At 36.1% G+C, this 27,381-nt stretch overlaps 1 protein-coding gene across 2 annotated transcripts; it reads right to left on the bottom strand.

Annotated features, from left to right (window-relative positions):
- Positions 1-414: 414 nt before the first annotated feature.
- Positions 415-27,381, bottom strand: LOC125828811 (protein EI24 homolog). 2 transcript variants are annotated; one of them, XM_049508137.1, is made up of 11 exons: positions 27,238-27,381; positions 27,101-27,166; positions 21,059-21,209; positions 12,075-12,127; positions 11,202-11,336; positions 11,001-11,064; positions 10,803-10,888; positions 10,643-10,725; positions 10,102-10,178; positions 6,748-6,863; positions 415-507 (listed from the first exon to the last, which is right to left on the bottom strand). In XM_049508137.1, the coding sequence occupies exons 1-11, from the start codon at positions 27,357-27,359 to the stop codon at positions 441-443; spliced, it is 1,020 nt and encodes a 339-aa protein (XP_049364094.1). In that variant the 5' UTR covers positions 27,360-27,381; the 3' UTR covers positions 415-440. The 2 variants fall into 2 exon arrangements, with proteins under 2 accessions (XP_049364094.1, XP_049364095.1); XM_049508138.1 differs by lacking the exon at positions 415-507 and having other exon boundaries at positions 6,744-6,863; positions 27,238-27,365.

Genomic DNA, 27,381 nt, shown 5'->3' with positions numbered 1-27,381 from the left:
TGGGAATAGAGTTGAATAACAAATACTTGAGGATAAGTAATTTATGAGAATAATATGATTGAAACCATAAATTAAAGTTCGTATGACATAAAATTAATCAGCATTCAGCTATGACAAAATTAAAGAAACATCACCCTCGTTTTTAATAACCTAGTACATAGAGATTTGTTAATATGAATGAATGACCAAACCAGTTACTAATTACTATGTACATAAAGATACAGAAAGAATCACCCCAAGTTGCTATCTTCAGCAGCACATCAGGATTTACTTCTTCCTCTCTTCCCTAAAAAATGATATAGTATGAGCACGTGTTCATATTGTGATCGTGGATGAATTAGGAACATCATTGACCCATACAAATGTAAATTTCATAAATAAAATACAAATTATCCATAGATATGGAGTGTTGGCAGTAGATCAGACATGTTTGTTCTATTTCAGAGTGCCTTGTTCTCTTTAATTTGATGGTGCGATTTCAAAGAAAATAATTTTAAGACTCGCATCCTGCAAAAGAAGACAGCAAAAAAATTAGTATTAACGCATAAAGAGGCAACCAGTATGACTAAGGCTGAAAGCAGAATAGCTAGAAAAGTTGGCATGAGAAAATTATTCAATATATGTTGAATCATAAGTTTAGGACTGTATGAGAGTATATACTATTATACTTTTGAGGGGGAAGTAGATTTGATAAAAGGGGGGAATCAATTTAGGAGAGGAATTTCAGAGATATCATAGTAACAAAGGTTTACTCAGTGTGCTGTGATAATTTTAGCAGTACAAGGGATCAGGGTTTATGCACTTCAAGCAAGTAATTGGAAAGCTAGAAGAGAAGCTATTCAAGAGTACAGCAGCAAATGGGGCAAGAAGAAAATCCGCAGAGAATCCCACCAAGATTAGGTAACGCTATAAGAGTAATTAAATAAACGACTCAACTACATAGAAAGATTTTCCATAGAAATTAATCATGCTTTTCTACTATCGTCAATGGGAGGCCAAGAATAAATTAAGAAAAGGAAATTCAGACTAGCAAAGAAATGATAGGTTGTTCTCACTTCTTTTCTGAATTTAATTTAATTAGAGAATAGGTAGAAGCAAGCGAAAATTTCTCAAGGTAAAGCCCAAATCAAGAATGCCCTTCACTAAGTCATTTTTATCAGACTTATGTTTCTCCAACCGTGGCAGGTCCAGTAGAGCTCCCAAACTAAGTTATCAAATTATCCAATGAGAAAGGTCATCAAAACTATGTCTCTAATGTCTCCTATGCTTGTTTGTATGTACAGTAGTTTCTCAAATCCTACAAGGAAGAAGGTCCCAGTATTCACTTTCAGATCAACTCTTCAGAGATGGAAAATGATCAAGTTAATTGTTGTTTACGTAGATTCTTTAACATGGGGACATTCTGATGCAAAACCATTTGACTATTTTGAGTATTATGGAAGAGAGGGAGCATTCTGCCCTTATTAAAGAAGAAAAAATGGCAGAAATGTGGATTGCAGGATTTTTGGTCGAACATTGTAACCATGTCTCAGCCTGCTAGTTGCTATTCTCTTTTTTTTTAAAAAACTGATAATGTTGTATTCCTCAGCATTAAGGTACGCTAGAGACCTCCAAAAAGGTAACAAACTAAAACAAGAGATTAATTACAGTAATCATAAAAGATCTACCGACTGTTCAGCATTTTCTATACAATATTCGTTACACCAAAAGTAGAAAGTTGCAATGCAACTCCCTTTGATATTTTGAATGTTGTTGAATCTATCTTCAAAGCTTCTTCCATTCCTCTCCCTCCAGATAGTCTATACAGTGTGGGATTATTCTCCACCACTTCTTTTATGTCTTGCTTCCCCCGCTCCTAATCCAACAACTTAACAAGTCTATTGTGTGCTCTGGCATTGACTATTTGGTATCTGTTAAACTGAGGATCAGACCATTCCTCTCCCTCTAGATAGTCTATACAGTGTGGGATCATTCTTCACTTCTTCTGTGTCTTACTTCCCCCACTCCTAATCCAACAACTTAATAAGTCTGTTGTGTGCTCTGGCATTGACCATTTGGCATCTGTTAAACAGAGGAACAGAGTCCAAAGCTGAGATGTGTCTTAACAATGGAGAAACAGAGTCCGTTGTCTCTATCCTTTTTCCATTCAACTTATCTGTTTCATAGCCAAAAAATTTCTTAACCTAAAAAATTCTATCATCCTTTATCCCAACAAAATGGCATCATTTGCATCCGGTAGTCTTAAGGGAAAGGGTTTTATGAGACCACCAAAAAAGTGTTGGAGTAGATTTTGATGACAAACCATTATGCAATCGTGTTAAATTTCAGCTGCAACCAATTAAAGATGTATATGGGAAAAAAGGGTTGTTGATTGTTCGGATGGATGGCTCGACACTAAAAGACAACCTTTAACCAATATAATGGCATCATCTAGTGGGAGTCCCATGTTTTTAAATTCAACCAATTCTAGTGCGATCATTAAGGATGTGGAATATATTGCTAAATTATTTATTATTGAAGCAATAGAAAAGATAGGTCCAAATAATGTTGTTCAAGTTATTACGAATAACACAAGTAATATGAAACTTGTCGGTTCTATCGTGGAACAAAAATTTCCTTGTATATTTTGGACCCCTTGTGTTGTTCATTGTTTGAATTTGTCTTTGAAAATTATGTGCCAACCTTCGGATAAATCTCCTCACTTTACTAATTGCAAATGGATTTTAGAGTTGCTTAATGAAGTGAGTAATTTGAACAACTTTGCTGTGAATCATGATTTGACACATGCACTTTTTCAAAAACATTTAGATTTATGTTTATTGGAAATTGGTGAAACAAGATTTGCCTAGCATATTATTATGACCATCGTGTTCACAAAGTGAAATCGTTCTTAGAGAAGATGGTCATGGATGATGAATGGAAGAATTATTAGGGGGTAAGGGAATTGAAGCCAAGACCCGTGAAATAAAATCATTTATAATGAATGATGAGAAGTGGAATAGTATTGACTACTTTTTGAAATTTACGAAACCTATTGTGGATATGCTTAGAAGTGTTGATATTGATGGTTCGAAATTACATCTCATTGATGAGATGTGGGACTCAATGATTGAGAAGGTTAAGAAAGTAATCTTTGAGCACGAGGAGGAAAATCTCATTTCCGGTCGATCAAACTTTTTTTATACTATATATGATATTCTTGTGGTTAGGTGGAACAAAAGCAATACCCCTTTACATTGTATGGCATTCTTTGATTCCCAAATACTATCACGAATCATGGCTTCAAGTAGAGAATGGGATTCGAGGCAAGCTCCTAATGAAGCTAGAGAAATTTCATCGAATAGAATCAAGTGCTTTCAAAGGTACTTAAAAGAATCTAATGAATTGAAATAAGCTTCATTGGAGTATGGATCATTTTCTAGCGGGAGTGGATATTTTGGTGAGCCTCATGTGATTGAAGCTATGATGTATGAAGATCCTCCTCTTTCTTGGTGGGTAAATCATGGTGTTTCGGCTCCACTTTTGCAACAATTAGCTGACAAGTTGTTTATTCAACCGACTTCTTCCTCTTGTTGTGAAAGAAATTGGAGTACGTATTCTTTGATTCACAACATCAAGAGAAATAGGTTAGCAACTTCAAGAGCCAAAAATTCAGTTTGTACTTTATAATCTACGGTTGCTATGTCATAAGAAAGAAAAAAATATATATGGGCCGAGCAAGTATTGGGACATAGGTATGTTAGCATTTTTTATTATTATTGTCCTCAATTATTTATTTTGCATGATAATTCTTTTCTCTTTATAAAAAAACCTTCTAATATCTATTCTTTTTAATTTGTTTTAGGTGAAAATCAGTTTGATATTGACGAGACAACTAATGGCTTAACTGAGCTATCAATAGATGAACCTCAATTGAAAGGTGTGGTATTTAAGGAAGAAGTTGAAGAAGATGCAGAAGAGTGGCCAACTTAAATAGCTTGACAGTTGACAATACCTTGTTGTTATGTTAGTTATGAGTTATGACTTAAGTTGAGACTTGAGATGCTCTCTTGTTTTTTTTGTTGAATAGTGAATTCTTACTTGGTGTACTGAAATAGATTGGCCATGTGATTCACATTCACTAATTACAAATAGCTAAATTTAGGATGAATGTATTTGTTTATGTCTAAAAGCATGTTTGGCATTGCTATTGGGAGGCAAAAAGCACTTATTTTGAGGGGAAAAAAACTTTTTTGGGAAAACTAAGGTGTTCGGATAATGAGTAAAACTGATTTTAATTGAAAGTAAAAGCAATTTTTCTGCTATTGGGGAGAAGCTAAAAATTTCTGCTTCTTAAAAAAAACAGAAGTAGAAAAAAAAAAATTCAAGATCAAATTATCCTTGTCATATATACATTTTACCAATATATCCCTTATATTTATTTATTTTTGTGATGAATTTCGTATGTAATAATTTAATTTGTGAAATGATTTTTAATTTATTTTGCTTGATATTTTTAATTATATTTAAATTATTATGTTAATATTATATCAATATTTAATTTAATTTTTATTTATCTATGTATAATATTGAATGAAAATTTGAATATGTACATATTAATTTAATAAAAATAAAAAATTAATTAAAATTTTAATATAAATATTTAACATAATTCTCTCTATAAAATAATCTTAATACTAAAAGTGCATTGATACTTGTCCTTTTTTGTAATTTGATTCTCAAAAGAACTTTGTAAAAATGATTAGTCAAACACAATCTACTGAGCAAAAGCACTTAACAAATAATTAGTAAAAGTGTAAAACACAAATTGCTTTTTTTCAAAAGCACTTTTCTAAAAAGCTATTTTAAAAAAAGTGCTTCTAAAAATAAGCTATTTTTAGCAGTAATGCCAACATGCTCTTAAGTTTTTTTTTTTGAAAAAAAAAAGTTTTAATAATTCTAGTTTTCCACTTTCACTTTGTTTCAAGAGTTGTTGTCCTTGTTCTAAGGTTAGTTCTTTTTTTTCAATTTATTTTTGATTCTTTTTGTTACATTTATTCTGTTGTTATATGCTTTTAATGCTTCTTTGAAGCTCCTCCTCTCCATTAATGTAATGAGATAAAGCATTTCTCGTAGTATTGCACCTTGTACTCTTGCATATCTATTAATGAAGTTCTCAATTCTAGTAACACGACCACTCCAACCTTCATTAAATTTGTTTTCTGGCATGATGATGACTGCTCTTGTTTGGCTATTAACCATAATAACCGAAATGAATCTGCCATATTTGTAGGAACTTTAAAGAACAGTTAGAGATATCCCTACCCCTCCAAGATTTAAAGCTATAGCCTATAGGACTTACCCCTAGTCTGAAATAGATTTGATTTCCATCAATGAAAAAAGGCTGCAGAAAAAGAGAGTAAAGAGGAGCTCCAGTGATCGAATACAACCAGGGTAAGGGTTCCAAAGGTCCTGGAGGGACCTTTAGTGTTGTACCTTGGGAATAGTGCCTGGGAGCATTTTTCATCTCTAATACAATGACTTGAAGTTGGTATTCTAACACTTCTATTTTGCATTCGCTTTCATGGTAGCTATCTTTTGACTTGAGTCGCAGAATCTATTGTCGCATATTTCAAAAAAAAAATATTGTATTCCTCTGTTATTTAATCTAGAGAGATTTTTATATTGAGAAGAATTGTTTTAAGGAACGGGGTAGAATGAGGTGTTTTACAAATCAGGGGACTGAACAGAAGCATCAAGAATATTATAAATTGAATGCTTTCAAAAATAAAAATAATGTTATGGGAAAAACACTAAAATCGTAGAAAACTAAAAAAAAACCAAAATTACAACAATGTAGGGAAAGTAATCCGAGGTTTAGGTACAGAACACTATAGTTACTTGTACTTTGGTGTATCCCTGTTGAGAAGCACACTATAATTTCAATGTAAAGTGGAAAGTGAAATGTATATTTGGGTCACAATGGTAGAAAACACTAGTTAGAGCATTAAAACAAAAGGAATAAGTCCTAATATGCCTTTGAAGTTTGCACAATGGTTCAAATTAATCCTCCGCTAATAGTTAGGTCAAATCTATCCTTGTCGTTACAAAAGTAGGCTAGATTTGCTCTTATTAACTAAGGGCAGAAGCTTTTCAATAAGCACAACCTTTTTTTGCAAGGGAAAAGGAACAAAATTATGTTTGAACCATGCGAAATGGTTCATATTGGCCCCTAACCTACGCGAAATTTCAGATTTGATCACCATTTTTCCCATCCCTTATCTCTCTAAATGGATCATCACCATAATAATTGTTTCTCTCCACTCTCAAAAACACCACTTGAAGATCCCCATTACTCCACCACCACATCTCACTCCCACAACACTCACAAAAAGAACAGAGAAATTTTTTCCATTAAAACCACCCCATTCAGGTGAGATCCCTCTCACACCTTTAACTTTACCACTTTCCGAAACAACATTTTACCTCCTCCTCAGGACCACTGGCCTTCAACCACTATAAACCCATCTTGACTACACCAATAATGCTATAAATGATTTAGGAGCTTATTTATATGGAGCTCTGGCATTGCTATTGGTGATTTGAGAAAGATTGGTATGGAATGTCTTCCAACAAAGATGATGATGAGAAGATTGCCGAAATTCAATAATGACACCCAATGGACATATATTATAGTTTAAAAGTTACAGCACCAAATACTAACAAGCATATCCAAAACATCCAAAAGGCAAAATCCAGAAAACTTACGACATGTAATCGGCAACGAAAAATATTGGTACCCTTCCTAATTCAGCACCTCTCCATTTTCTTCTAGGTAAGGCAACAATCTTGTCAGCTTCCGAGCCTGTTGCGGTCAAAACAAACTACGGGAGATAACAATTAGCTTGAGATAAGAACCTACTGGGGACAAACATTTCCATCATAGCTGATACTAAATTAAATTGTATGTATCAAAGAAACATGAAACCATGAGCAGAGAATTTTCTCAAGCATGTACATATGCAAGATAATTTGTGGCGGGTTAGAATCATAACATGAATTCTATTCATATTTGCCCAGAAGTATTACATCCTTTTATTAGCTATTTCATATACAGACGGCAAGAGAATTCAAGCATACTGAAAGCCAGGAGACAAGCATAACCATCATAGCTGATACTAACTTAAATTGTATGTGTCAAAGAAACATGAAACCATGAGCAGAGAATTTTCTCAAGCATGTACATATACAAGATAATTTGTGGCCAGTTAGAATCATAACATGAATACCTCCCCCCCGCCCCCCCTCCCAAGTGTTCAGACGTATTTTGGAGCAAGTCTCTCCTGTATCACAATTGGAAAGAGAGAGGAAGAATGAATTTTAGGAAAGGGGATGCAACAAAGCTTCAACCATTTATCTAAATCTTGCTTGTTGGGATACAACAGTCTAAATAATGAGCATGAATTTAATGCACTATGAGATGAGAAAAATACTAGAAGCAAATATTTACATCAACTTCACGTTGAGAAATGCTTTTAAGAAATTGAAAAGGTATGTTCCTAAGCAAAATTTATTGGGTGACTCGTAAGTTCCCTTCTTCCTATGCAGTACATCACATCCAGCTCAAAAGCCTCAAGCTCACAAATGATCTGTCACATCAAAGTTCATGAAGTGCAACCTTGTAAATGAGCTACCTCTTCAACCTATTTGAGAAATCTGTTAGAATAGGAATAGTGACAAGAATAATATATAAAATCCTACTTGTAAAGGGAATGTAATGTAGTGTCCTAGTTGGAAAAGGAGTCTATAAATAGTCTCAATGTAATAGTAGATATAAAATTCAATAATATTTTTCTCTTCTAATTCTCACATGGTAACAGAGACTCTATGAGAATTTTTTTTTAGAAAAAATAAGTTTCCACAGCCGATGGGAGGTTATAACTCCTATAGCTGCTCGTCTTGCCAATGATTATGTTAGCAAAAGTTGGAGCAATACAATATGCATGAAAAAAAATCATGTTTAGAAAGATTGATTAGAGAAGCATCCGGGACAAAGAAAGTAGTCACCGTGCTTCTTTCCGGTGACTTCTTAGATCTGATTTGTGCAGCACCGTGCATATCTCTGGTGACTACTTTCTCATATCCGATTTGCATAGCACCGCGCATCTTTCCGGTGACTACTTTCTCATATCTAATTTGTGTAGCACCATGCATCTTTCCACTGACTACTTTCTCATATCTGATTTTATACCAATTTCCGACAATTTTTCAGTTTGTTATGTTTCAACTGAGGTTTCCCACATGTCCAAAGAAGCCCTTACCAGCTCTCTTTCAAATAACTTACAAGGTAGCATGTTTCATTTGGCTTCTATCTAAGGAAGCTGTCCTTACACAAGATAATCTGATGAAAAAGGGGATAACTTCATACCCCAGATGTGTTTTTTGTGGAGAACGAGCAGAGACTGTTTGACATTTGTTCCTTCACTGCAAATTCACAGACCAGCTTTGGAGGCTATTCTTAAACCTTAAAGGTTTCTCTTGGTTTATGCCAGGAAAGGTTATAGAGGCCCTGCAAAGCTGGGAAGAAGCTGAGGTTCAAGCAAGAAGCAGAAGTAGGTGGAGAATTATACCAGCCAGCATATGGTGGACAATTTGGAAGGAGAGAAATGCTAGGTGTTTTGAGAGCATAGAGAATAGTATAGAGCAGATCAAATTGAATTGTATCTTGATTCTATGTTTTGGTGAAATCAGATCTGGTCTAATGATCCTATATCTATTATTGATGTGTTAGATTCATTATAGACACAGGATCATAGGTTCTGGAATTACTTGTAAATATGGCCCTAGTACAGCTCATGTACTGATCTGTTCGTATCAATATACAAAAAGTTACCAGTTTCAAAAAAAATCTTTCACTGGTCCTCATATTAATCATATCTATAACAAGCTTGATACATATGACATGTATGCAACACAGCAGCAGCTTGAGAGGGAGTGTTGGAATAGGAGTAGTAACAAGAATAGTATATAAAATCCTACTTGGAAAGGGATTGTAATGTAGTATCCTAGTTGGAAAAGGAGTCTAATGTAGTATCTATAAATAGGGTCTCAGTATAATAGAGTAGATACACAATTTAATAGTATTTTTCTCCTATATTTCTCACAAAATCCAAATTCAATTACCCTTTATGTTTGCATGGCTTGAAAAAACATGGATATCTAAGTATTTTAGAAGTCTTGATAATAGATCATTAATCTCCTGCCAATGCAGACACTATTTGAAGTGATTCTAGAAATCTATAACAGTCGTCATTCGATCACATAATAAGAATTCTTTTGGGTAACTGAGAAATCATCAAAGAGCAGTGGTGCACAGTTTGAAACCCGATGGTTAATGGACCTGCCCCTCCACCCTTCTCCATTTAAGAAATTGTAGAGTCCAAAACCTAAAGGAAAAATTACACAAGTGAAGGTCTTTTATTTAATAATTACCACTTTTAAGTATACTTTTTAATTTATTACCATTTTTGTCAACTTTTAGCAATACTGATTTAAAACAATTTTGTTCCTTTAAACTTAGCAAAAAGTGCTGTCATTCGCAACTTTTAGCAATACTGTCATTCAGCCAAATTATTATATATGGTTAAAAGAACAATGTTGACATATGTCGTAATTATTTTTTAAAAAGTGTACACGCAAGTGATTTTCCCTTTTAAGAAATTATTCCAAAACTAAGACTTGTTATATGATCCATTTTTCTGCATGTTTCGCAATTGAAACTATCTCAAGACAGCTAACCAAAAGCTATGGCCCCTCAACAAGTACTATAAGAAGCAATTTTGGATGCACTTTTTTCCTGTGTTGGTAGTTTTCTAGCAGTTCTTCAAAATTTCCATTTCTAATTCCTTTCCCAGTCAAAGGTAAAGCACACAAGGATTTTGCGCTCATCACCTCCTATGATGACGACATGATGCAATAAGATTCATGCAAAAAAGTATAAAGTTGTGAGCAGACACAGAAACAGTAAAAATAACAGCTTACAATTTTAATCATCACCATGCTAACCTTGTTATAAGCAAAAGAACTAGACAAGAAATCACAGAAATTGGAACTTGTATTTACCAGTGGAAACAACATAGCCATAACCCCACAGCTCACTAGTGGAGAGAAAAGAAATATTGCCAGGACACATGGATTTCCTGGATAATTAAAAGACATATTAACTTTTGCAAGAAAGATGATCCATGTAACTTAAAAGAAAATTCTGAAAATGTTCAACACTACTTGGTGTTGAAACGGAAAAATGCCTCGGAAGATCTAAAAAATACAATAGAAAAACTCTAAACGACAATGTGACAGCAGGACCATTCAAATTGTCGATTTGACTCAGGAGAACTTCTGTTTTGAAATGTTTACTAATGATATAAACAGAAGCTGACAATTACCAGAATGTTATTCAAGGACACCAATGGGTCAATTTTGTATTAATGAGTTTACAAGCAATTTAATCTCAGATATCAATCTAAGGAAAATAATGTCAAAATTAGGAAATAAGAAAGAGCGCTCATGAGGTTTCTAAGACAACTACATCATATCTTTGAACACAAACTGATAAAGCAAACCATACGCAAAGAATGGAAATCGATATGAAGGAATATAGTACCAAAACCAGCAAAAAATGCCCAGTTTGATTCAAAGAAGTCCAGCCTCTTGTCTAAGCTTAGTCCAGACAGATTCCACTTATACCTGGAAAGTTATGCCCTTTTTAATGAACATCCATATCAATACTTACTAGCAATATCGAGCTAAAAAGAAGCACTTACTCAAAACAATAGTATGCATACAACCATGACAGAAGCATAAAATTTAGAGCTTTCCCTATGTAGGGGATAAATCCAGTAACATAAACCTGCACAGTATTGAGAACCAATGGCATTTGAAGACAGAATTTGAGGAAACGGATAAGCAAGGACATATAAAGAAGTAGTTCACCTCCTTGGAAAAGAAAATAAAAAGATCACCTCCATGAAGAAGAAAGTCAGCAAGAGGACCGAATAAAGCTGCTCCGCTATACTGATCATAACCCTGCATAAAATAAAAAGCAAAATAGAACTCTCACAACTGGTGAATGAAGGCACATAGCTCTGCATAGAACATATTGTTTTAAGTAAGAAAATATTGCTTCAGTGTACAACATTAACCAGAGAAAAAGAGAACAATACCCTTCGAGATCAGTTGGTTTTTCCCTATGAACTGTGTTTTGCGAAGTTTGGGGCTCCTTTTGATCAGATAACTTTGTATCACGATCCCCATAATTCTCCAAAGCAAAAAACCCATATTTAGCAATATCAATGTACCTGAGTTAAAACGCCGGAGAAATAAATCGTTTCAAACATAGAAGATCTAGACAGTGTCCTAAGTGAGTATGTATGCATTGTAAACATGGATGTTGATGTATGCTTACCATGGTCATGATCGCATATTTATACATATACATGTTCAATCATGAATCTTGGTTTGTGCGTTTTTTGCTAACAAAAGGATATTCTACATATTGATGTCTTACCCTTCAAGAGTCCTTTTATTTTGGGTTAGATACTTGTATTTTCATGTAGCTATCAACGGCGAGATTTACAGAAATCCTATTTGTGTCCCAACACAAATTATTTACTATTGAAATAAATTGGATTTAAATAGAATGTGATGGACACAGAGGATTCATATATCTAACCCCACTATTGAATTGAGGATAGATTGATTGATTGACACTACTATAACCCCTCCAAGACACCAAGACAATCTTAAGTGCAACTTTAGAAACCTTGACGTGCAGGGGCGTCTATAGCTTTACCATGTATTTGTATTAAAAATCACTTACTATATATGAATAATTTATCAAGAACCTAGTGAACCTTCTTTTCTGGAATCAAGAACCCATAAACTTAATATCCTGGCTCTGCCTCTATTGAAGGCTAACTACGCCTAAGATAAATCTCAATGTAATATAAGTTCTATACATATTATGTTAGTATTGAACCAAAATGAGAAGGCTATATATATATATATATATATGAAAAGGTAAAGGAAGCTATTACCAGATATTGCTGAGAATAAGGCTGAATATGTACAATGGGTAAAACCAGAAAACCTGCAAGGAACAATGAAACAGAGATATTACGCAAACATCAGCAAATAATACAGATGAAACACTGAACACTTTTTTTTATAAATTAGCTAGCCATATTAGGCAAACACCAGCGAGTAATGAGTCCTTCGTCTTCTTCATCAAATTGTCATGATTATTTTTTATTTTATTTTGAAAAGGTAACTTGTATTATAAACACAGGAATACTCAGGATGTATTCCAGTAATACTTACAATCAGAAATACAAAAGTGTTGCTATTTTCCTATGAACTCCTTAAGGATTCTAACATACTAGTGATATCCTCATCTTCATGAGGATATTCATGTTTACACCAAAAATAGAAAAGAGCTAAACATTTCAGCTTCATCTTCTCCATAGAGCAGCTCTTGTTCTCAAAACATCTTTGATTCCTTTCCAGCCAAATAGTCCACCAAATGCAGGCTGGGACAATCTTCCATCTCTCCCTGTGCCCCGACTAATTTCCATCCCGATTCCAACATGCCAAAGCCTCCTTTATGTTTCCTGGCATAGACCAACTGATGCCCCTTTTATTGATGAAAATTTGCCAAAGTTTCACTGTCTCCTTACAGTGTAAAAAGAGATGATTTATTGCCAAATTGTCATGATTATTAGCATTAATTTTTATTTTACACCCCCACCCCACCCTTAGCATGTAAAGATGAACACTTGAAAATGGAAAAGTAATACACCAGAGTTAACTCATGGATATTGACTTCTAATTTACACCTTTATTCCCCACTATCATATTAATTTATTTTTTCAATCTATTTATAATCATTATAATTTAAGATATTTAGGCTATTCGGGCACACACGTATGTACTATTGCCCATAGATCGAACCTGAAGCGTAAAATATTTAATGAATGACTACAAAAAGTGTGCAAATAAGGAAGATATGGGAACTCAACCCCATGTCAGAAAACTGCAAAAATTAAATTTCTATCAAATTAGTAAAGAAAAAAAAATAGAATAACACGACTCACCCTAATTACTTATCTTTTTAAGAGAAAAGAGAATCCCTTTTTCTGTTCTAACTCGACATATGTCAATTTCTCAAAGCATAGTGAATTTCAAATATGGATAATTTTTGTTCAAATAATTTATACCTAAACCCAAATAAAGAACAAACAAATAAGTTTCACAAGTGGCATTTCACATTGATTATGTCGTCCCCACCCTCAAACACACCTCATCTTCACCCCTACCTCCCATTTACTTACCAAACACAAAAAATATTTTACAAGAATACACTTTTCATGACAAAACATATATATATATTCCATCATACCGAACACACCCTTAATTAATCATAAGTCAAACACCCCATATTTTAAAATATTCAAGTGCCATATATGTACATGGGTAACTGTTTATTTTATCGTTGCTAAGTATAATGTTGATAATAATAGCATGTTATTCTTCTCATTAAAGAACATCAAGTACATATAAAAGATCTATCAATGGTTTATCAACCTTTAATAAAATTCTATGTAATATACTAATAATAAGAAGTATTTTCATGTATATCAAATTACCAAAACTACTTTTTAATCAATTTTTCCATTCAAGAAAAGTACACGTATATATCATTTTCGTGATCTCAAGATAATTGGCAAGTATTAATGTAAGTCTATTTCATGTTTTTATAACCTTGAAAATAATTTACATCCGGCATGCTACCACCAAATTGTATATCAACTAAACGTTTTTATTTGGTCAAACGAATAAAAAAAATATATTCAAGCATATGTTAATCCTAATCATGGATATAATTTAATATATACAGTATGAGATCATCAAATAATAAGTATATACCATAATAAATGTAGTTTTCTCATTTTATAAATCACATAGGGCTCTAAAGTTGCCAATTTCAAAAAAAAAATCACATAGGGCAGAAAAATTAAAGAATGAGTAGAAAAAGTAAACTCCAATTAATTGTCACTTTCTCATTGATATGGCTTTGGTATTGTCTTCTGCCGACCCGCAGTCAATATTATTATCATGATAAATGATCGTCCACCAGTATCAAGCAAGATCACCAAGAGAACTTAAAAATTCTTATTTTTAACATGAATGTGATGGTTAATGAATTGAAGAGTTCGTGCCTCTTCATTTTCTTCTTTTGTTTGCACGGGTCGTGGATTTAATATAATTTGCTTTGTAAATCCCGTTGCTTTCATCATATTGATATCTAGAGGGTTTAAATTAATTATACTAAATAGATCCTCTATTCTGGAAGAAATTTGAGTCCTATTTGTCTTTGTATTCTTTTTGCCAAGAAAGGGCACTTTTTCATGTCCTTGAATTATCCGTATGGTGTGGTTGTGAGGAAATGTTCCAAACCTTTGGAGAGCCTGACAGGTATGGTTAAGCATGAAGAGTTGTGACTTGTGATGGTAATTTTCTTGGGGCTTTTAATTAGGCTATTTGGGATGATTAAGGTATTTAATTATTTTTTGAGACAAGGGTAACTTTGTATTCACACCAAAAAATTCATCATCCCAAAAAATGATGAATTGGAAACTTACATCCCACCCATGGGTCTACTTTACAAGTTTCCTTTAAAATCAACTAAATCTACTATATCCCCTACAAGATTCTGTTTACACCAAAAAAACAAAAGGCTTATACAATTCATTCTAATCTTCTGTAAGTTAGTCTTTTGTCCCTCAAAACTTCTTAAATTTCTTTCTTTCCAGAGGGTCCACCATATGCAAGCAGGGATAGTTCTCCACCAGTGTTCATTACTTCCTCTGTTCCCAATACCTTTCCAGCTATTTAGTAATTCCTTTGTTGTGCTAGGCATCACCCATTTAACTCCTAACAGAGCCAAAAACATGTTCCATAGGCTCACCGCTGCCTTACAATGAAGGAACAAATGGTCATTGACTTCTGTTTCTTGTTCACACATGACACATCTTGAACAAAATTGCCATCCCCTTTTCTGTAAAGCTTCATGTGTTAGACAAGCCTTTCTACAAACCAACCAACAAAAGTAAGCTACCTTTGGGGGGCATTTGGTCTTCCAGATTAACTTCCAAGGCCAAATGTCTACCATTGACTGCCTTGTGTTAAGATTCCAGTAACATGATTTCACTGTGAACACACCCTTGTTATGTAATTTCCATCTAGGTTTCTCAGGCCTCATAGATAAAGCAGGGTGTGAGTTTAGTACTCCCAATAGGTTAGCAACTTCCCCAATTTCCCAGTCATTTAGTGCTCTTCTAAAAACAAGGTCCCATCCTTGCTGACTCCAAGCTTGGGATACAAAGACATTCCTTTGCATACTCAAAGTGTAAAGATGTGAAAAGGAGTTTCTAAGACTGTCTTCTCCAATCCACACCTCATTCCAGAAATCAGTTTTCAAACCATTTCCAACAGTGATTGACATGTTGTTGAAATGAGGCCATAATCTTCTTATGGTTTTCCAGACACTACATCCAAAGGTTCCCGCAACCTCCTCAGTTGTCCAGTGATTGAGTAAACCATACTTTCCGGCTATGAATCTTCTCCAAATGGCCCTCTCTTCTGAGGAGAACCTCCAAAGCCATTTCTGCAAGAGAGAGGTGTTTTGTTTGCTGAGGTTCTTCAGGTTGAGCCCCCCTTGTTGAGTGTTGAGAGTCAGTTCATCCCATTTCACAAGGTTATAACCTCTCTTCTCCTTGTTTCCTTGCCATAGAAAGGCTCTCCTAACTCTATTGAGTTTTTTTTCAATGCTCTTTGGTATGAGAAAAGGCTCATCATGTATGTAGGCATGCCATCAAGAACTGACTTGGTGAGAGTCAATCTGCCCCCTAAAGAGAGATATTGACTTTTCCACCTAGATAGTTTATTCTCGCACCTTTCCAACACCCCACTCCACACCTCTAATTCTTTGTTTTTAGCACCTAGTGGCAGTCCCAAATATTTAGTTAGTAAAGATTCCACTTGGCAGCCCAGAATAACAGCCAGATCTTGCAAATTCCAAACCTGGTTGATAGGAGAAATGTGACTTTTCAGCCAATTTACATGGAGACCTGAGATACCTTCAAAAATTGTTAGGATGGCTCTCAAATGCCTGATCTGACTTGTCTCTGCTTCACAAAAAATTAAGGCATCATCTGCATAAAACAAATGAGACACTTCAAGATCTTCACCTCTACCTGTCTAAGCACTGAAACCTTTCACCCATCTATTAGCATTTGCTGTTCTGAGCATATGATTTAACCCTTCCATAGCTAATACGAACAAAAAAGGTGACATGAGATCCCCTTGCCTAAGACCCCTGTGGGATTGAAAGAAGCCTTTTGTGTTGCCATTTACTATGAGGGAGAACTTCACACTGGAAATACAGAAACTGATCCATTTAATCCACCTACTACCAAAACCCATGTCTTTCAGAATTTTGAGAAGGAAATTCCAATTGACATGGTCATAAGCCTTTTCAATATCCAATTTACATAGGATTCCAGGTTGCTTCTGTTTAACCCTTGAATCAACTAGTTCATTAGCCAACAAGGATGCATCAAGTATTTGTCTCCGTTTCAAGAATGCCATTTGGTGTTCATCTACTAGCTTCCCAATAACTGTTTTAAGCCTTTCAGTTATGAGTTTAGAGATGATTTTGTAAACCCCCCCCCCCCCGATTAGGCTAATAGGTCTGAAATCCTTAAGCTCAACAGCTCCAGGCTTCTTTGGGATCAATGCTACAAGGGTGGCATTGAAAGATTTTTCAAAGACTCCCCTCTGGTGGAAATTATGAATAGTCTGCATCAGGTCCTTCAAGATCTCCCAGCATGCCTTGAAAAATTTCAAGGTGTAACCATCAGGACCAAGGGCTTTGTCTCCATCACACTGTTGGATAGTTTGCAACACTTCTGTTTCTGTAAATGGTCTCTGAAGCCATTCATTCTCCTCATTGGTGACTATAGGACAGCCTGTCAAATCAAAAGTAGGTCTCCATGGCTCATTCTCAGTGTAAAGATTGGAATAGAACTCTATCATAGCACTTTTGATTTCATCAGGTTCTTGCATCTCTTCCCCCCTTACAACCAGCCTATCAATTGTGTTGTACCTTCTGTGTACTGTTGCTAATCTCTGAAAGAACCTGGTGTTCTTATCCCCTTCTTTTAGCCAAAGTGCTCTACTTTTAGCCAAAGTGCTCTAGATTTTTGTCTTCATCTCTCTTCATCATGATTGGCCAGTACTTCAAGTTCGACCAGTATTGTTGCCCTAACCATCAACTCTTCTTCGGATAATTCTCTGTCTTCTTGTGCTCTGTCAAGAACTACCAGTTCTTCAAGTAGGTTGTTTTTCCTGTTAGTCATTTCAGAAAATGTGTTCCTACTCCAATCTTTCAGTTTCTGTTTCAGCAATTTCAGTTTAGTACATAATTTATAATCAGGGCACCCTACAACTGTGAAGCCATTCCACCATTCCTGGACCAGTTCATTAAAACCCTCGACCTTAAGCCACCAATTTTCAAATTTAAAATAAGAATTCCTTTTTTCCCAGTCTCCGCACTCCAAAAGGATAGGGTTGTGGTCTGAGGTTACTCTGGGCATGATTCTTTGTCTGATATTCTTGAAGCTTTCCTCCCATTCCGTTGAGTATAAGAATCTGTCTAGCCTTGTATTACTTTGATGGTTTAGTCCCCTAACCCAAGTGTATTTACCTCCAATTAGAATAGGGTCATGTAATTCAAGATCTTCAATCCATTTGGAGAAATCAGCCATAATGTTAGTTATTCTAGAGCATCCCCTTCTTTCCAACATATGTCTGACTGTATTAAAATCTCCCCCTGTTACCCATGGCCCTTCGGACGGTCCCTTCATTGCAGCCATTTCCTCCCAACATTCGAGCTTTTCCTTCCTGGTATGAGGAGCATAGACACCAGTAAAGGTCCAACAAAAAGAATCTTGCAGCGCTTCAAATTTATATGTGATTGAGAAGTTACCTTCCTCTACTTTTGAACCCTTCCACACCCTATTGTCCCACATTAAGAGGATACCCCCTTTGCTACCATCTGCTACCATAAAACCACACCTCATCCATCTACTTGGCCATAATTGGAATGCCACTCTTTCTACTCCCTTGTTTACCTTAGTCTCCTGTAAACATATCACGTCAGCCTTCCACTTCTGTAGGCAGGTCTTAACTAAGTTTTTTGATGCCTCATTGTTAAGACCCCTAACATTCCATGTTAAGATCTTGACCTTCATTTAAAAGTTAAGCATAGATTCCTCCCCCTGTTCCTTACCCCTTCCACTTCCTTATTGAGACTAGACTGAAGGTTTTTTAATTCATTTTTCCCTCTACCTCTACTTTTTGGAGTTGTGGTTTCCTTCGGCTGTTTAGTTTTGTCAATTTCCATCTTCCTTTCATCAATTCTCATGAGGAGCTCCAGAGTTTCACTTTCAAAACCCTCAAAAGCTACCCCATATGTATTACTCAACTCCAGTATATGAGAATTCACCCAATTAGATGCCTCTGTCTCAATCACCTCGGGCTCTATTGGATTCAGCATGTCAACTGGTTCTGGTTGGTGTATCTGTTGAATTTGTAGCTCTGCTTCTCTCGACTCAGCTTGGTTGGCAGCTGTATTCGTGGATTCCCCTTGTGTCTGTCTATGTGAGTCGTTATTCTTCAACTGTGCGTGCGTGTGTGAGGTTTCCTCTACACTTGGGCCTTCTTCTCTTCTTTCGTGTGTCGCCTTGGAGGAAACTTCCCAGTTCTTCATTGCTAAGATGAAATTCTCAGCCAAAACCTTAATATCTTCAAGCCCCTTTAAAGAGGTCATGTGCTGGGCATGTGCATCTTTAATGAAAGGGGCCTTAGAAGCTTCTGTCACTTTTGGGGTGAGGCCCAATATAACTTTAGGGTCCAGCATACTAAGCCCATCAACATTAGCCCTATTTCTCACTCCACTAGACTCTGCAGAATCACATGGGAGTGCATGTGACAGTGGTCTAGTCCCTTTCAACTGATCCATGTCAGTCCACATCCCTTTATCCAATGGATCTTGGTCAACAACCTTCTGGGTAAAGAGGTTAGAAGCTCCCCTATCTCCGACGTAGGCTCTCGCTAGAGGTTCAGCCCAAATCTGCATCTCGAAGATCACTCCACCATTCTCGACTTTGACCTCCCTCGGAATATTATTTCCATCGCTGCATACTCTAATTCTCGCCCATTTGAGGTGGTTCCTCAGTGTGGTCTCCTCCTCTGTTTCGAGCCAGCCACCACAAAGATTTCCAATGGCTTTGAAAAAATTTTGCGACCAGAGATGGAGTGGGAATCTTCACCCAAGTCGATTTGCCTGTACTCCTCTCTTCTACAGTGGCAACTAAAGGATTCCACCAGATTAGCTTAACTGGGGTTTTTTTCCATTCCCAGATCCCTTCCATGACTTGTTGTGCTAGTTGTATGGACTTGAATTCAAAGAGAAAAAAATTGTTGCCCATTTCATATACATTCAAACCATATGCTTGTTTCCAGGTATTGTAGGACCATTTCCGGACTTCTGTCAGTGTGGCATCTGCATTAAATTTCCCCACCAAACTCCTCTTGAGCGCTTCACTATGATTGCATATAGGTTCTTTAATGCTAATGACCCATTTTTGCATTGTCACCTCTGCATTTGCATTTACTCCGCTCCCTTCTCTGTTTTCCCATTTAGAACTTCTGACCATCTCGGCGTAGGGAATGTTTTCATCAACAGTTCTGTATGCCTCCAGGTTGTTTGTGGTCTTGTGAGCACTTATAAACCTTGCCACCTTCTCTGCAATGTCTGCCCACCCTGAATTGCAGGTCAGTTCTGGGATGATGAGAACTGATCTTCTTCTACCCCTTACACTTATCAAACTGATGTACCTCCCATACTTATTATAGTTACGAGCACCAAAGATCTCAGCTATATCATTTGTTTTTCTCCACCTACAAACTGAGTTCCCTTTAGTTTGGGAAGCCTCCTTGAGAACCCTTACTATCCATTCCATGGATCCTTTGTTGAAAGTTGTCCTCGTGACTGCTTTTCTGCTTCTCTCTGTCCATTCAAACCATATACCAGAGGTCCCTGATATCCTTTCTACATCGAACGATTTGAAACCAACTGCAAAATAAATGAAATTATCCATATCGGTTGAAAATAAACTTTCTAGATCCTGTGTTTACTCCTCTTGATTGAATGCTAAGGATGGAGAGAAAAACTATTGTATCAGGAGATAGCTGGAGAAAGGGGAAGAAAGTTGGTGGTTCTCAGGTGACCCACCGGAAAGAGAGTTTCTCTCTCTCCTAGGAAGTAGGAGAGAGAGAGTTTTTGGGAACTGTGCCTGAGAGCATTTTTTGCAAGCTAATACTTTTATTGTAGTATATGTTATTTTGATTAAGGTATTTAATTATTTATAAGGATATTTAGGTAATTTAACTTTCAAGTAGAGAGTTCATGTTTTTAATATAACAAAAACTATTTACACCTCCGCAGCTGCTTTAAGCCTTTCAAGGACTGATTATCACTTATCTCCGGATGCAGTCTTGCTTCACTGAAGTGGAGCTCCACAATATACTGCTATTAAAATGTTAGATTTCCCAAAGAAAATACACCGGAAGTTCCTTTCTTGAACTCAAACTGCATGCATCTAAATTCTGTAGTGAAATTTAGTACGTAAAGGAAGCCAATTTGATCTAATCCAGTCCTCACTTGTGTAGCACAGAATCAGATATCAGTAAAGACGAGGAAACAAATGTTTGTCATTCCTCTAAGCACAGATTTGGGTTTTGTTAAGCTTCTGTTAAATTAAATTAGCATGTCTACAAAAGTAGGCTACTACATCTTCACAGAAAAAATGATCTAAAAAAAGAAAAAGAATCCATGTTGATCACGTGATTAATGAAGAGGTCACTGCTAGCCTCACATTGAGAAGGGTATACTCACATAAAACAGTTGTACGAGTCCAACACGTAGGAATCGATAGAACTCCAAAATATTGCTAAATGAACATGGCTGTTGTGAATTGATTAGTCGGCAATGACCAGGTAATATCCATTCCAATGAAGGGATGATAACTGATTTCAGAACAAGGATACTGCAAATGAAAAATAAATCATATATCACAAGGCTAACACTATATTGTGCCTCTTAAATTGAGTTTTATAAGCCAGCATAAGAACTATAAGATGATGTAAGAAAACGATGTTCAGTCATTCTCATATCAGAGCATACTCAAAATTTCAGGGGTGGATGCACATTGAGCTAAGTGGTGCCATCCGACACCACTTTGTTGAAAAAATTCATTTAATGTACCTATGTACACAATTTGTGAGGGAAAAATATATAATATTGAATGATACCACTTGACAAGTGTATACTCCCATGTCCAGTGGTGAAGCTGTTTTGTTACTTAAGAGAGGAGACAGGTTCGAACCTCCTATGTGAATTTCCTCAGTGCTTCTTTTTCTCTTTTAACAATTGAGTATAAAAACATCATTTCAAGGCTCATTTAGTAATTTAGTTGAAGATCTAATAAACAACATTTTGTATATCAAATTTCCCTGCTTTTTTTTTGGGATCAAGTAATGTAGTTATATTTTTCATTGAAAAGCATCAAATAGATGCACGAATTACACACATAACAAAAAAAAAGAAAAAAAGAAAAGCTCCAGTAGAAGGATTCCTATATGTGTTCTAAGGAGATGACAAAGTCAATAAATTGGTTGGAACTGTCTATAGTATGATGCCTACTCCAACAAAAAGGGCAAGTGAGGTATCTCGTTTTAAGTATGTCTAATGGAGTTAACAATCCATCAAAGCATCTGTGGTTCCTTTCTGTCCATAACACCAAAATATGCAAGCTGTCACCATCTGCCATAACTTCTAGATAGGTTTCCTGACATCCCATTGATCCCAACTCTTGAGGCTTCCTTGATTCTGTAGGGCATTACCTACTATACCCCAAAAAGGCAGTAGAACATGGACCAAATTTCTCTAGGTAGATGACAGTGGAGTAGGAGGTGACATGTATCTTCAGACCGTCAGAAGCACATATAACACCTGCCGCTGATTGAGACATCCCTTTTTATCAAGTTTTCATGTGTTAAACACCCACCAGAGAGGGCTGTCCAGCTAAAGCATGCAATCTTGGTAGGAATCTTGACTTTCCTCACTAGTTTTCCATGGCCATTTTTTGATGATGTTGCTGCTGGTGGACATATTTAAGTAACATGATTCACGGTAAACGTACCAACTTTGCTATGATTCCATACCAATGTGTCTTTCATTAGAGGGTTAATTACAATTCCATCCAGTTTTGCCAAAAGATTCGTAACCTCCTCCTCAGTTCCATCTTGTATGTTTCTACTTTCTTCTAAGAAATAAAATCCAGTGGTCATCTCTGCTATATTAGTTAACTGTGGCATGTGAAGCAAAGACAGCTGATAGAGCTTCTGGAATTGCACTTGTAAGGTGATTTTTTTTTATAAGCATGGTGTCCGGTCTAGCTTATGCACACCTCAATTAATTTCATGGGGTACTTGCGACATTCCACCAGCACTGGTAGCGGGTTACTCTATCCACCAAGACTTGAACAGATAGGAAGAAATCATCTAGTGTTTTTTTTGTCTCCGCTAGGAATTGAACTTGAGACCTCATGGCACTCAGCCCACTTCATTGACCACTCAGCCACACCCTTGAGTGCTGCTCTTGTAAGGTGATATTACCGAGCAATTTGTTCTTCAGAACCTGACATATGCACCATTACCCACTTTACAGTGAATATTGCAGCTGATTTCATCCAATAGCTTACTTATGAACTTCCATGGGCCATCTCATATGGGATTGAGTTAATTTAGTATGCCAGTAGTTATCTTCACCATGTTTAGCCCTTATGATCTGCCTCCATTATGCATTATCCTCATTAGAATATATCTATAGCCACTTCATAAGTAAACTCTAGTTATGCAAGGTAAGATTCCTTATTGGCTTAGTCCGAGACCTCCACAATGTTATAGAAGCACAACTTTGTCTCGTTTAACCAAGTGAAATTTGTGGTGAGAGCTATTTCTAGAGAAAATTCCTCTTTAATCTGCCCATCAACTTAAAACCTTGATTGGGATGGAGAACAGGGGCATGTACTATGTTGGTATGCCATTTATCACACTACTTATTGAAGACAACCACCCCATGGACAAATACTGCCTTTGCCAGGTGACCAATATATGCTCGAATCTCTCCACTATTCCCTGCCATATCTGTATAGACTTGAATTTAGCACCTGGTGGTAGGCCAATATAAGTGGTAGGAACTCTACCTGCTGCAACTGTAAATTTCAGCAAGCTCCAGGTAGTATTTCATTCACAGGATATATTATGTCCCCCGTATATTATGCAGTCCTGATAGAGCTTTAAAGATGTGAAGGATCACTCTTGGGTGTAGGACTTGACAATGTTTTTCCTTGCAAAAAGTAGAAATGTCATATGCATAAATTAAGTGAGTAACATTGATTAAACCATCATTCCTGTAGCCAATGCTAAACCCCTTGATCCATTGCCATTGTACTGCCATTTCTGGTAGATTATTTGGTCCTTCCCATATCTAGTATTAGCAGGAAGGGGAATAAAGGGTCTCCTTGTCTAATATATTATATACTGTTAATAAGGATTGAGTACTAACTATTGATATGCAAAATCTTACCCATTTCAACCATCTGTTACCAAAGTTTGTTTTTGTAGCACCAGTAATAGAACTGACCAGCTAAGATGGCCATATATCATTTCAAATACCAGATAACAGATCCAATCCAATCCATGTACGCAGGCACTTTGGTAACAGGAAGTCAGTTTATTTATTGCTGTCTTCATCCTTTCGGCAAGTACCTTGATTAAGATTTTATACACACTTCCAGTTAGACTTATAGGCCTGAATCTTTTAATTCACTTGTCCTTCCTTCTTTGGCATCAACACTGTAAGAAGCAGTTGATGGAAGTGTTCTAGGGCTCTCGGGATGTCTATTTTTATTACATACCATGATTTCTAGAAAAATGACATTGTAAGTTGTTAGGGCAGGAGGCTCTGGCTGGAGCACCGGAATTGTCACTGATCACCTTCAAATGGTGTCTCCAACAGATCCTTTTCCTCTTCGGTGATATCAAGTAACTAAGTTCCTCCCGTCCAGCTTGGCAGTTGGTCTCCACAGTTCACTTTTTGTGTATAGCAGCCGGTAGAAGGTACGAATTGCATTTTCTATGTTGTCCTCGCCTTCAATAATTTCCACTCTCACCAATAATTTGTTGATGTGGTTGTTTCTTTTGTGTGCGTCAGCCACTCTCTGAAAGAACTTCATGACCTTGTCCCCTTCTTTCAACCAAAGGCATGTAAACTTTTGTCTCCATGAGTTTCTTCTTCTTTGCCTAATTCTTGAAGTCCAAAGGAAAGTGTGATTTTCTCATGTTTCTCCTGTTGTGTTAGTGGGCTATTTTCAGCACTACTGTCAATTACAGCAAAGGTCCCCAAAATTATTATTTATTTATTTTTGGGAGATGCAAGATATACTATTAATCTTTTGGCACAAGGGTAATATTGAAGCCATTTTAACAGTTCCAGAAAAGCACCAAACACAGAGCCTGTTCGGATTGACTTATAAGCCAAAAGTCATAAGTTAGAATTGGCTGGGTGTTTGGATTGGCTTAAAAGTTTATCAAACCTACTTTTAAGTCGGTTTTTGACTACTGAAAGTGTTTGGCAAACATAAAAATAACTTAAAATAAGTCAAAAAATGACTTAAAATAAGTTAGGAAGTGTTTGGCAATGTTAAAAATAACTTGAAATAAGTTTAAAATGACTTAAAATAAGTTAAAAACCAAAAGTAGGTCTCCCCCTACTTTTTATTTTTTGACTTAAAAGTCATTTAAGTTTTGACTTTTTTATTTTTGACTTAAAAGCTACTTTTTTAAAGTCAATCCAAACGGACTCATTTTTTGTTATTTTGGCTTAACAACAAGTGCTTATAAGCACTTTTTTTAGTTTATTCAAACACTAAAAACTGCTTAAAAGCTATTTTGGCTTAAAAGCACCTAAAATAAGTCTATCCAAACAGGTTCATAATCCTTTCTTTTTTTCAATTCTACCAAATATCTCCTTATTGCCCAGGCATTGATATCCCTTTTTAAAGCTTCTGCACTAAAATATAGTCAAGACTGCCATTTACATTATAACTCTAGTATTCTACTTTTATCAATAAAACCATCTACTTGTAACCACATATTTTTAAGTTTGAAATATGATGTGGGTGTCTCCCAATTCACATTCAGCAAGATGGGCCAGTGATCTGATAAAACTTAAGGCAGGGTGGTTAGCTTTATTCTTCTGAAGGCTTCACTCCATTCCCCTGATGTGAGAAATCTGTCAATTCGAGAGGCTTGGTCACTGTGCTCGCCCCTTGACCACATGTATCTTGCCCCTTACAATGGGGGGTCTACCAAGGATGTCTTGTATTAGATTAGAGAACATCAACATTACCCGTGACCTACCACTGCAATTTTTCCTTTCACCTCCAAACCTTGTTACACTAAAATCTCCACCTATTACCCATGGGATATCCCATATCACCGCTGGTAATTTAAAATCCATAAGTCCTTCGCCTATTGTTATGTGGACCATAAACACCTGTGAAAAATGTTCTCCATAAAGCCTTCCAGTACAATACACATCAAATAGAATAGGCGGCATACTGATAGTCAACGCCTTTCCATGAACTTTTTCCTATAATACTAGAATGTAACCTTTACTACACAAACTCAATCAGCCCATTTATTCCCCCATATATTTTCTATTATTGTTTCTGTCGATTCTTTCCACCTATGCCTGTTGAAAACACCAGATATCCGCCTTCAATTTATGCATGATTAATTTGATAACTCTGCACTTATTACTATCATTAAGGACCCTTACATTTACAGATCCCTTCTTTGCAACCCAACTTCCTTCCATATGACAAAATTATGATTCACAAAGATAATTCCACTAAACCACTAAGTACTTGAGAAACAGTTTACCTGTCGTTATGCAATGTTTATAATATTTTTGAATTTCTAGGTGACATAAGTGCATTCTAAACCTAATATATAGTTTTGTCACCACATAGAATCATCAAGACCTTTTGATTTCTCCCCTTACATTTGTACATTGCAAGCACACGACTTTTCTAAGAGGAAAACCTTTTTTATCATTAGCATGTTTGTGAGCATCATACTTCAGTCAATCAGCAAATTAGATTGAGCCGGCTATTCAAATAGAGTGTATCAATCGAAATCAACTTCATTATAATATAAACCCTGGTAGCAGACTACTTCTAATATAATTTACTAAAACTCGCATATGGACATGCGTGATACTTTTAATGTATAGTCAATAGTGAAGCTCTTTAGAAACTTGCATAAAATCATTGTATAATTATTATCAGGAAACCCATCTTTTGGTTTTTCAATAATAATGGTGTCGGGAGGATTCCATTGGGTACCTCACAGTCAATGGCGAAGCCAGGATTTTCATTAAAGGGTGTCAATGGTTATAGTAACAAATATAATTATGAGGCTAGCAAGGCTTGAACACGCCACTCAAAGAATTTTAACGCCTTAACCACTAGACTAAATCTTCAACTTATGTTGAGAGATGTCAATACTTGTGTGTGTGTGTGTGTGTGTGTATATATATATATATATATATTAAACCAAAATTTGACATTCCAGCAAAGGGTGTCGCTTGATACCCCTTGGGCAAACAGTCCACTACAGCAGGTTCTAGATAGTTGGGAAGATATCACCAAACTTTTTGGTCGATCTGAATCAGAGTCTTCCTAGGTCTTCCTTACTTATTCATAGACCACTAGAAACCTAGCATTCAATTAATAACCGACTCCCCACCCAAAACAAAAGTAAAATACATTATTATCCTACATACAAAAGAGAGAGAGCGAGAGAGAACCTTCCTAAGAAGATGAATCCATTCAACAAAAAACACTGACCCGTACGGATGGCAAGCTGTTTTGACCTACAAATAATGAATACATATAATCAAAACAATGAATAGATATGATTGAGCAATTGAAAAGGGATCCTAACCTGAGAGAGTAGATGATCACACGATGGAGACAGCAAGCTTCTCTTACGCCGTCCACCCACTGTAGCAACGCTTGCTTTGACTTGCTTTGAACTCTCTCCACTAATGGACCCATGCTTTCCATCGCACAAGACAAATCCCGAACT

This window comes from Solanum verrucosum, unplaced genomic scaffold (genome assembly GCF_900185275.1).
Source record: "Solanum verrucosum unplaced genomic scaffold, falcon-dt-bn FXZP01000198.1, whole genome shotgun sequence".
NCBI lineage: Eukaryota > Viridiplantae > Streptophyta > Magnoliopsida > Solanales > Solanaceae > Solanum > Solanum verrucosum.
This window is presented reverse-complemented; position numbering and strand designations above follow the sequence as displayed.